The sequence below is a fragment of the Galleria mellonella genome, unplaced genomic scaffold (genome assembly GCF_026898425.1).
Source record: "Galleria mellonella isolate WM207_F2 unplaced genomic scaffold, CSIRO_AGI_GalMel_v1 utg57, whole genome shotgun sequence".
Lineage (NCBI taxonomy): Eukaryota > Metazoa > Arthropoda > Insecta > Lepidoptera > Pyralidae > Galleria > Galleria mellonella.
In genome coordinates, this window is record NW_026442119.1 from 10,433,209 (window position 1) to 10,445,415 (window position 12,207).

General features: G+C 30.5%; 1 protein-coding gene across 1 annotated transcript in view; it reads right to left on the bottom strand.

Moving 5' to 3' along the window:
• LOC113509757 (uncharacterized) overlaps window positions 1-9,676 on the bottom strand; it is an 82,028-nt gene extending 72,352 nt beyond the window's left edge. The window contains exon 1 of the mRNA XM_026893169.3: window positions 9,373-9,676. Coding sequence (XP_026748970.2) covers window positions 9,373-9,469 — 97 coding nt within the window. The 5' untranslated portion in view covers window positions 9,470-9,676. The remainder of the gene's footprint in view (window positions 1-9,372) is intronic.
• Window positions 9,677-12,207: the final 2,531 nt, after the last annotated feature.

Genomic DNA, 12,207 nt, shown 5'->3' on the forward strand with positions numbered 1-12,207 from the left:
AAGACATTGGATGTCGTCCTCTCATACTATTTCATGGGTCCAATCCATGAATCCATTTATCATATAATCATAATCATTCCATCGATAGATTCGTTTACCATTTGTCTAGGACGGATATTTAGATTATATCTCTCATAATAAATATATTTTAATGAATCCAAATTGAATAATTAATGACATTATTAAAATCGTTAATTAGAAGAACCAAATATACAAAACCGGTAGATTTGAAGAACTCTGTTATAAATCTTAATTCAATTTACGCAAGATATCTGTATAAACTTGTATAATATATTTATAATTTAGTTCAACGACACCTGTATACTTTAAATATTATAGGATAGCTCTAAGATTTTTTTTGCTCTATATAATTTTTTTTTGCTGAAATTGTATATATATTTAATCTATGTGAGATTTTATATCAGGTTTTGGCATATTTTGAAACTTTTTTTTTAATATGTAATACATGTACCATAAATGTAAAATAAGATAGCTAGTATAGTTTTACGAATTAAACATATAACAATTAATTGAATATTAAATATTATTATGTCACGAGGTCCAAGATAAAACTTCGTCTACTATTCTTTTAAAGTCAGGTTATTTTGTTTGTGTACCTAATATTTTATCAGAACCATTTAGTTGTTTATGCGAGATTGAAAGTAAGCACATTATGATCGTTAATAGACATATGTTCAAAGCATTATAAATTTATTATTACACTTCTCTGTAATACGGAGTACACGATACAGTTACCCCTAGTGTGGGGACTACATTGATCAGTTTATATTTGTTGTTTTAGTTTATATGCAGTAATATTTAAATAATTATTGTACATACACAAATACATAAATTATGTATTCAATAATTGACAGTTTTTATAATGTATTTATTATCGTCGTGTTATTGCAATATTATATTATATATTAGGTACTTATTTCAAAACTTTTACTTCAGACTGGATAAGTGTCCAACTCTGTAGACTAGATTACATCTAAATTACGACAGAAGACATTGTACATAGCCTTTGTGTTCCTATTGGGAAACTTATTCTTTGAGATTACAGAATAACCTCAATAGTTATATACTCATATTAGACTGAATAAAATTAGAGCAAAAATAGTATCGACCATTGTTAACCGATTTCAAAAAGTGATTTAATATTTTCGACTAAAATTTCAAGGAAATAAGTTATGTTTTGTTTGGTCTTAAATAGTGATAGTGCTTTATATAAAGTCATGAAAATTTTTTGACTTGGTATTTGTATATATCTCCCAGTATTTGTATGTATCTCCCAGAGGGAGACTTTGTACAAAAGTCGATTGCAGGTGTTATTCCTCGGTACCCAACAGAGGAATAACACCTGAATCCTTAGGAATGGCAACGCATGGGGGGTATTATGGGCGAAACAGTATACTCTGTTATGTCCATGGCACTGCTCATGTCTATAGGCGACGGTTACCACATTTCCATCAAGTGGGCCGTCAGCTTGTTTGCCATTCTAAGTTGTATAAAAAAAATATGATATTTATACATGATATTCGATACTGGTACATGATATTCGATATCATCAATACTGGACCTTTTCAATGATATTTTTTTATCGTGATATATATGACCCATATATATTTATTGCCGTATTCGTTTTATGCTAATATTGTCAAGATTTATTTTGTAAATTTTTTACGGTCTCTCTTAATTATTATATAGCAAATTTGCTATAATAAGATATATATTTTTAATTTCATTAGTAATGAAATTAAAAAGGCATTCAAATGTAGTAATTTCTAATCTAAATAATGAAATTTAACAAACAGTTATTGCATAAATTGCGCAAATATGATATAAATAATGTAACAATAATTGTCACAATATGATTGCATTTCTTACAATCGATTAAAAGGCAGTTAATATAATTGTTGATACAAATTACAACAACACTGAATTAAAATTGAAATTGGTATTCATAATCAGGAGATAAGACAATCTAATCGTCATAAACGTGATTTCTCCAGTATTACGTGGCTTTTTGTTATGACACACGTCAACAATGCACCTGTTTATTAACACCTAGTTTTGATTATCTCTGGAATGGTTATAATTGGTGAGATAGATTAGAAATTACTGTACCTAAGTGTGTGCTAAAAGCTGATAACTACAAGAAATGAGCTTGATTCGAGTCATATGTAGATAAATATCTAGTGCTCGATTCGGATGTTCGAATTTTAAATTGATGAAGTAATAAGTATTTTGGAACTATTAATTTGAAGCACATTACTTTATCTTCTTGAAATAAATATATTTTATTTTATACTTATTAATTTAAAATGTTATTGATATTTTATCCTTGTTATTCTAGAAGCCACGTCCTTTAGTTGAACATGCTTTGGAATTTCATCAGCATGGAGATCAGGTAATTTTTGAGCATTAAAGATTATTTGTAATATTTTTTACGACTAAGCTAAATTTAGTAAGTATAAAATATCCTCCTAAGTCAATGAACTCAAGACAAATATGCAGTTTGGAATTTTAAGTAAAACAATAAAATCGTTAACAGAGAAACAATATTCAAATCGTATGTTTACGAGTATGATGGGAGTTCTATAGTGGTGTTATGTTATTTGTGGTTCCGGCTAAGAAAAAATACAGTTAGTGAATTTTGTTATAACATGATATGAAGTGAAAAAGCTTCTAAAAATTTATATTTTCAATGGATTTATAAAAAAAAAAATTGATTTTACTTTTATTTTTTTGTATGTTATGTTATATTATCATGAATTCTGTACGAAATTTCATATAATTTTGCAATAGTTAGGATATTTTGTTAAATATACTTCATTATTGAAATTTTTCCAAGAGATATCATAGGTATAGATCAACAAAATAATCTAAATCTTGAGAAGATTTTTAGAATCAGCAATATACATGCAATATTCATAGATTACGATGATTGCTTATTATCTAGTGAGTTGTATATTTCCTTATACTTGTCGTCATTCACGTGACACAAACACTACACAGGCCGATTCCAAATCGTTTTAAAAAGACGATAATAATACATGTGCGGATCTCTAAAACGGAAGACGTCATACACATTTCTCCATACATTCTTCCATAAAGTGAATGGCCAACCAGTCGTAAATGTCCAGATGTATTGTCAAATGAAATGCAGGGCTTAAACGAGGGTATTGAACTTGAAGCAATTCTCGAAACGAAAAAAAATGGCCGTATCTCCGAACGATACCTACGCATACCTCTCATTTTTCCCATAGATTTTTTTCTAGTCTTATCAATGAGTAATTAATCTTTTCATAACATTCAAAGTATAACTATGTTTATTAATATTATAAAAATATGGAAACGGGTTTAATTATTTATTAACCTTTAATACATCTAAAATTGTAAATGGCGGATTTAACACTAATTGTTAATAATTGAATAATTATTTGTTTGTTACCTCTTGGTGCTTTCACAGCTTAACCAATTTATACATCATGAAATTTGGTGGCTATACCTACATACACTATTCATTTAATATGTCAGTTTCTTATTAAGTTTGTGACATTGAAGATAATTTTTTTTTTTGGCGGAGTAAAATTAAACATGTCGGGAAGCAAGATCTGTTTGTACATAGTTTTCTACATCTCCTTTTGTCATTACTTATTCAAAGCAAGTAAAGTATTCTATTCTATTTTAAATTCAAATATATTCAAACTAATATCAGAGAAATTATGAAAAATTCTGTCACGATTATAATGTTTCTATGGAGTAAAACGAGGTATCATTTGATTGTCATACAATAAAAAATATTAAGGTTATCTTTTCCGTTCTCCAAATAAAAAAAAAAAAAAAAACTATCGAAATTATGAATACAGTTGTAGTTATGTTTGTTTTAAAAAAAATAAAAGTGGCACATCTAATCGAGGTGTAGTAAGATAAACTTATTATATTCAAAATGCATTACGTTACGAAAACTTATAAATGGATATGACATTACCTACAAAAACATTAGGAACTGTGAACTGACCCGTAACTATCTCACGTGATTGCTCAATAGTAAAGTGACCATTTAGTTTAGAAAAACAAGACAACAGTGTCAGAAAATAAAATTATATTGTACACAGTGAGGTTCCATTTGTACTTAGTATATGACAAAATTTAAGGGAATATTAAGTTCCCTTACGAGAAGATGAGGGATGGGTAGCAGTGTTCCTCTTTAAATATCACTAAAGTCAAACTGCGGTTGCCAATCCGTTTGTCAGACGTGGCAACTACTGACAAAACCCGCTAATAAAAGGAGGCCTATGTTCAGCAGTGGACAGTTAAAAAAGTCGAAAAAATCGAATTTCGAATCAATGTCTATAATAAATATAATGTTGTTCGAGATTGGAGACTACTTATTAATATTGTAAGAAAATAAAAGAAATATGTTCGACTACGCATATGTGCATACATAATACCAACATCCCGGTCATAAACCTCGAACACTTACGCTGAAGAATTATTTATGTGCGTCGCCGCAAGTGAGAACAAATTTAAAAGCTGGCTGTTTATTTATTTGATTCGTTAGGTGCCTACTTCATTTTTTTGTGATACTTTATCATTTGCAAGATATTAAGAGATCAAACTTTATTTCAGGTCTTTGTCCTGTCTTTGAGAGACTCCTTTTATGAGGCCAAAGATTATCATTTTTAAATGTAGAATTTGTATACTTCAAAGTTACAAGTAACAAAAAATTAATAACACAACAAAGTAAGTGTTCAATATATATATTCACAAGAAAGAATGCTGAATGCATATAAGGAAAATGAATCAATAATGTATAAATTTGGTGTAATATCCCGGAAAGAAAAGACGAATGGTAAACCTACACAAGAAAAATACATTCGGAAACGAACGGTTCCGCTTTATAATGACAAAACAAACAATAGCGTTGAAAAACGTTGCCTATGCGCATTAAGGTAGTATTCTTGAACCCGCAGCGGGCGATGTCATAAATGAAGGTAAAATATAGTCAGTAATCTCTTTTGTAAGTAACGACCATTTGTTTCTGACAAAATAACAACAATTTTCAAGAATTTTATAAATTAGCTGCCCGTCCTGGATTCTCACTGGTGTACTATATTTCACTTTTTCTGATATTTACAAACACGTCAAAAAAAAGAATCAGTTAAATAGGTGCAGTTATTCTGATAATGTGCTGCGTTTACATATATTCAAAGATTATTACATTCGCAATTATTTTTATTTGGTGGAAAGGGATTGTTAGTAAGAGGGTTTAAAAACCCCATTGCTAGCAATATACATTATCAGGGTGTTCCTTCCCGTTTCCCTATCGTGGTTAATTTTTGTTGGATTTGTTACTACGGACAGGTCAGTAGGATCTCCTTTCATCTTCACCAATCATCTTTCACTGGTGCACTGGTGGAAGTAATTTTGTTACATCTTGACACCTTAACGACTCAAGTTATATACATTAAATGTAATTTACATGTAGTATTTTTTTTTGATGGGTGAAAATGGTATAGTAACCCCGCCTGCGCTAACGGAATACGCTGGCGGAGCACCAGTGAAGGGTGATAGATGAGAGGATGAAAACAGGCCAGTTAGCCCATCATGATTAATTAATCATCAGGAATTAACCATGATAGTTTCCAGGGAGAACCGCGAGGAGGTCGACCTTGTTGGATATATTGTTAGCAATGGGATTCTCAGTCTCCATTACTAACAATCCCTTTCCCCCTCACATGTAGTATTTGGCATAGTAAAGGACATAGGCAATAGTCTAAAAAAATTTTATTTTTCTTTCAATCAATATTTCTCGATGCCGATGCGGCCATAAAATGTTATTGTTAAAATGTGATTTAAAAAGAAACTAATTCTTCTTCTTACTGCTATGTCGATTCCATATTATATTTAAGTTATTCTAGATCTAGACTATCATGATGAGTGTAGATATTATATAATAGTCAAGACTAATCTAATATTATAATTATTCAAATAGAAATGCTACGCGGTCAAAATGTTAGTTATATAAATACTTATTATTGATAAGAAGAATGTGTAATAGTTTTGTTTTCTTGTATATATATATATATATATATATATATATATATATATATATATATATATATATATATATATATATATATATATATATATAATTATAATACTTGTAATGTTAGATATATAGTAAATGTTGAAATGAGTTTTTTTTTTTATTATTATTATTACGAGGGATCGATTAGTTTTATTGACAGCGTTATAAATGTAACATCGATAATGATGTAATAATTTTAATTAAACCGAGTGTTCTTTTATGAAAGTTTATTACTAGCAAATACATAGATTGATTGAATAATCTTAGTGCAATGATTTATAAACGGTTTTATTAAAACAAATTAATTTTGTAAATATTGTTGTCAGTTAGTCGTCACCGTCATTATATCAGTCGTTTTTGCCCACTGATGAACGTGGCCCTACTCCATAGACTGTTATATATAACAGAAGAATTTCTTATGGTAGTTTACCATTGGAGCGTATTTGCCAGTAGTTATCCCGCTTGATAGGTGGATTAGAAACTGCAGTTTGGCTTTTCATGAGGTTTTAAGAGGGATGCTGATGCCTATTCCTCGATCATTAAGTTCTTTTAGTCACCTTTTACAACACTTATGGGAAAGGAAGAGGTATCTCATTCGATGCCAGGACCGGCTGGACAGTGACAAATAGTAAAATTAATTTTGAACTTTATGCAGTCAGACGAAAAATTCAATATCATTACGACACGGCATCATTTCGAATGATTTTCAATTAAGCCTAATTTATTTTCGTACAATATAATATATGCAGACAAAAGTATATCGTTAGTGTGTAGGTTATTACCTTTCAACATATTTGTTGGAAACGGATAATTATACTTTTGCATCCTTTAAGCATAAAGCCTCGATTTTCTATTGTTGTTCATTGTATATTAGAGGTTGAAGTAATTATGTACTTATTATTAAGGACTTGCTAAAACGGAAACCTTGGTAAAATAGACTCAGCTCTCGGTCTCTTTTTTGTATGATTGATGATAAATTTGACATTAATCATTCATAAAAATTAATTAATTTACGTGGCTTCTTTTTTACGAAATTGGGTATTTATTCTGTCTGAGAATTTATTTTGTACTTTATATAAGTTCAAAATAAATTTCACGAGAGTTTGAAAACGCCTATGAATATTTAGAAATTTATAATTTTGTGTTACCTTTATTTCTATTATTTTATCAATCTATCAAACTTCATGCTAAGTCTCTTATAATTATATTTATTATTAGAATAATGAAGTTTATTGAATAAATTGGAAAACCATTAACCTACTTACATTTAAGCAATTTTTTCTTTCATTACTTTTATTTTAAATCCTAATAAAACAATAGCCCGATTTATTTTTTGCTGAATGTCTATTTTTATCTGATCATATTCTAGGTGCCTAACAATATAAGAATTAGTATTGCACTTTAACAATCTTACAAAAAGTGAACAATTATATTCAACACAATCTACCATTCTATCTTTAGAATTGGGACATAGAAGTGTTTTACACAAAGGAAAATGAGATTTTTGCCATAGCGATTGAGACTACTATTGTTTGTGGTGTTTCTATAATTTTTCGTCGATTCATTACGGTGTTATCAAAATTTTGCCGCCACTGAGCATCTGGGTCGGTCTGATTACTGTGAACAACATAATTAATATAGGTACTGTAATGCTCGTAAAATATGTAATTGACGTTTTTATTATATTTGTAAATACATATAGTTTATATGCATTGAAGTATATTAAAAGCATTTAACTATGCAAATTACAAGAATAGAATAAAAATTTAAATACTGAACGTTTTGAAAATAAAGTTAGAAAACACACAAACAGTACGAAAAAAATAATAATGAAAAAGCAAATAAATGAAATTGCCAAATGCTCTTTTGGCGCTCAGTTGGACACACAATTGGAAATACAGTAAAGAAAGATTACATTTTATAAATCTGAGGGCGTTACATTAATATGTTGAATATTGAAATATATCTTATGTATAAGTATAACGATGAAACGATAGTTGTAACCTTAATGTCAGTTACATTAGTTGTTGTTTATTAAAGGGATTTTTTTATTAGAGACTAATCTCTTCTAACTCTTTCTTCTTCTTATAGTAAATCTCCAGCTAGAGAAGGTTGGCTATCAGATAACGGCATCTGTCTATATTTCTTGCAAGATGAAAGTTTCTGACTGCACTCGTAATGTCCATCCAACCCCGGATATAATAGAGCCCAGACTTCTACGATCTATTCTTCGCTTATCAACAATTTTGCCCTTAGAACATGGAAGCTATCCGTTCAGAATTATAATTATTAATAGAATTATAACAATATAGAAGATGTGTACGTAAGCTCTCTTTTAATTCTTTACATCAGTTTATTACATTTAAAACAATTATATAGAATATATAATAATTAATTAAATTTAGTTAGATCCGAATTGAGACATCATTTAAACGAAATAAATTGATAATGATGCTCCACTAAGGACATTACTGTTATAATTATAAAGTAAATACTATGAGCAATAAATCTTCAGTACGAGGGGTTTATAATAGGCGTTTCAAAATTAAAGAATACCTACTTTTTAAAAGATTATCTGTCATTGATTATTAAAGATCTTTTTTTATTATTAAGGCTTTTATGTTTAATTGCTTTACTAAATCCAGGGAATGAAGATATGCTATATTGTTACTTGCAGTAGGTCATTGTCAGACAAAGCGAGACAATTTTATTTAGTGTGAAATTCGCCGCTAAAGTTCTTCGCCTCTTTTGCAACTAGTATCTGAACAGTTTTGAATCGGGCTTGCACAAGTTTTTTTGCAATGCAGTCTCTCTGACACTATGACACTTTCCTTGAATTTTGACTTGAATACAAGGCGTTTTAAGTTCGCATCGGTTTGAATATTTTACAATTCTCGCGCAAAATGTTACTATAAACTGTAAACAATTTCCAGTCAAGGAAATGTAGAGTTGTTTTATTACCATATTAATTGAACTGGTAATATAATATTTCAACCCACGTTTTCTATAATTTATTAATTATTACCATTACTACCATTAAATAAATAATAAACAGCAGTTGAGTTTCTTGTCTGTTCTTCCCAGCTAAAATTGCATTGCAAATAGGTGGTAGAGTACTAAAAAAATTATTATTCAAAAATACTTATAACCAAGTTTGTTTGTATTTAATAATACTAAAGCATTTCGTAAATTCTCATTTGAAACTATTCATGCAGTTGATTTAAAGAATATTATTGATGTATAAGAAATTTAGTTAACTTGTTTAAACTTACCTATATTTTTAAAGGCCTGTTTAGAATCGCCCGTAGGAACAGCTGTTGCAGTAGCAATAATTAAAAATAAGAAAGGCATCCTTGCACTTGCACCCATTTTTTTTAAAGTCACGATTTGTTATTACAATAATTTCTATTTATCTTTGTAATACAATTCACGATATATTTGACGCAACTATTTCCCGCGTGCATTCGGTAACATTTGCGTCTCATACACGTCCGTTGAGCTCCGCGTACTGTTGCAGACTAAACCTCTCTGTTGTACTTTCTACTAGCTTTATGCGCAAGCGCAGCACGATACTGCACCCGCAGTGCGCACCATTGTGATTGCGCTTTCCTATTGATTGTGGATACGATTTTGCGATTCATATACATTGCAAAACGGTTATTAACCTCGGAGAATTTAATGTTCTTATGAATTAGTAATATAGCATATTTATAAATATGCTTAGTCATTCTGAACTTGTCATAACATTTATCTTACACATTATACAAATTTTAATGGTAATTAATGGTAGTAACTACTACTTATTTGAGTAATGTTTAATCTTTTTAATTGATATGAGAGTGATGTAAAAATATACAAATGTGAAACATTTCGAACTTGATATTCAGGCTCAATGTGCCTTTCGCTATTCGGGGATCACTTCCGGTTTTAAACCTGTTAATCACTGAGATATCATTGAATAAATGGTGATTACTCCTCACTTACTTGGATGAAGTTTATTAAATTTTTTGTGTATCCGTCAGGGCTAACCCAGGTCCATTTTTTATGTGGCCGCTTTTGGAAAAAGGAGTTATAAAGAGTCCCTTTTTTTCCATGAAGTCAGCCAATTGCTACCTCCTAAAATTTTGATGCCCGATAAAGTTCTCCATCCTCGTTTTTTTTTTATTTTTATAAAGCTTAGAATGGCAAACAAGCTGACGGCCCACCTGATGGAAAGTGGTAACCGTCGCCTATAGACATGAGCAGTACCATGGACGTAACAGAGTATACTGTTTCGCCCATGATATCCCCCATGCGTTGCCATTCCTGAGGAGTCAGGTGTTATTCCTCTGTACCCAGTAAATTCACGCCATATCCCACCCTTCAAACCGAAACACAACCATGCAAACACAACTGCTTCACGGTTGAAACACGAATGGGACAGAGGTACCCAAGCAATCGACTTTTGTACAAAGTCTCCCTCTGGTAAAGTTGTTTCCTCCCTCGTTTCATCGTCTTTATTTTTGTCCAGCTTATCGTTGAAGTCCCCCATTAATATTGAATATTAGAGGAATTTATGGTTCTTGAAAATCATATATGAGTATTGCCTCCACCTCATTATTGGAGTGTGTTACGGTCAGCGTATATTCCTATATAACCTTCAGCGAACACCTATTGGTAATTCTGAGTACTACGTATACTACTCTTGCAGACACGCTCTTGATCTTTAAGACGTTATTAACGAGGGAGTTGCGGACGATGAACCCGATACCACCACGGACTGGAGGGGCGACCTTTCGGTGGTAGAGTTACCGGATTCAAGAATCATCGTATCCTCCCCCTGTCTTCCGACTTCAGATACCTTTTCTTCGGGCTCCACAATCTTCTCATCGGTCCTCAAAGTACGTGTATTATGTTGCCAGGTCCAGGGGTTTTTGGTGGTAGCCGAATTTTTGCCGGATATTCTTAGAACCCCCTGCTCTGCCTGTTATCATATTCGTTAAAATAATTCAATACCGTATTTGGTATTGAATTCTTTTAACTATCGCAATGAGAGACTAGTTAGATACTTATATGAATGTATGTTTGTAGAAAAATCGTATCGATACACATTGTATACTTAAGATGGCATCAGAGTTAATAACTAAATTGCGCATATCCAACTACGTACAACTAGGCACGTGTTTCTTCATAAAATCATTATTCATCGACCACTTATCCATGAAAAGCAGGTTAATAGTCTTTTTTCACTAATTCAGAACACGCTCTGTTTGTTTGGTATACGACTATTTGTTTAAATAAAATTTTCAATATAAAATATGTGTTAAAAAATTATCGAATAGTTTTTATGAAATATTCAAAAATATTTTCCTTGGAGAAAATTTTAAGGTGTGACCAATATTATCGCTGGATTTCGGTTTATGCTAAAGTGAAAAAAATTATTTACAAATTCATTCAATATCCATAGACCATCTTAGATATAAGTGAATACAAGCTTAAACATTATTGACAATAATTTAGCATTTTTCTCTTCTTGTTTATAATTTGTAAATTTCATGCCCTCAATTATTATTGGAATTGCTGCCGCCCTAAGGTTATCCATCCATTTAAAAGAAGATTTAATACACTTAAAATTTTAATAAGTGTGAGTTGTTTAGATATTTGTTACTCAATAACGCTTATACGGCTATATGGATTTGAATGGAATTAGGTATACAAATGATTATATCCTGAATCACCACATTGGATACTTTTGTCCTAATTTGTATGATCAAAGCCGTGGTTTATAGTTAGTCTTTAATAAATTGATTTCTTCTACGGCTCTGTCGGTGTTTGCAACATGAATCTAGTTGGTCGGATGCTGCTTACCAGACCATAACACTTGAAGGCCGTCAGACTGCTGCAAGGTATATTGTTTTCAGTATTAAATTAAGAAAAAGAAAAAGAAAAGAAAATATTTTATTCAGTGCAATGTAAAAAATACAATATAAACAACAAACGAAAAAAAAAATGAGCAAATAAAATGTACATATAATTAAAATTAATTTACCATAATTAAAAATAAACATAAAATAATCATTTTTACATGCAAAAATGCACTGAAATTGTTCCACTCAGCTTTAATGTAT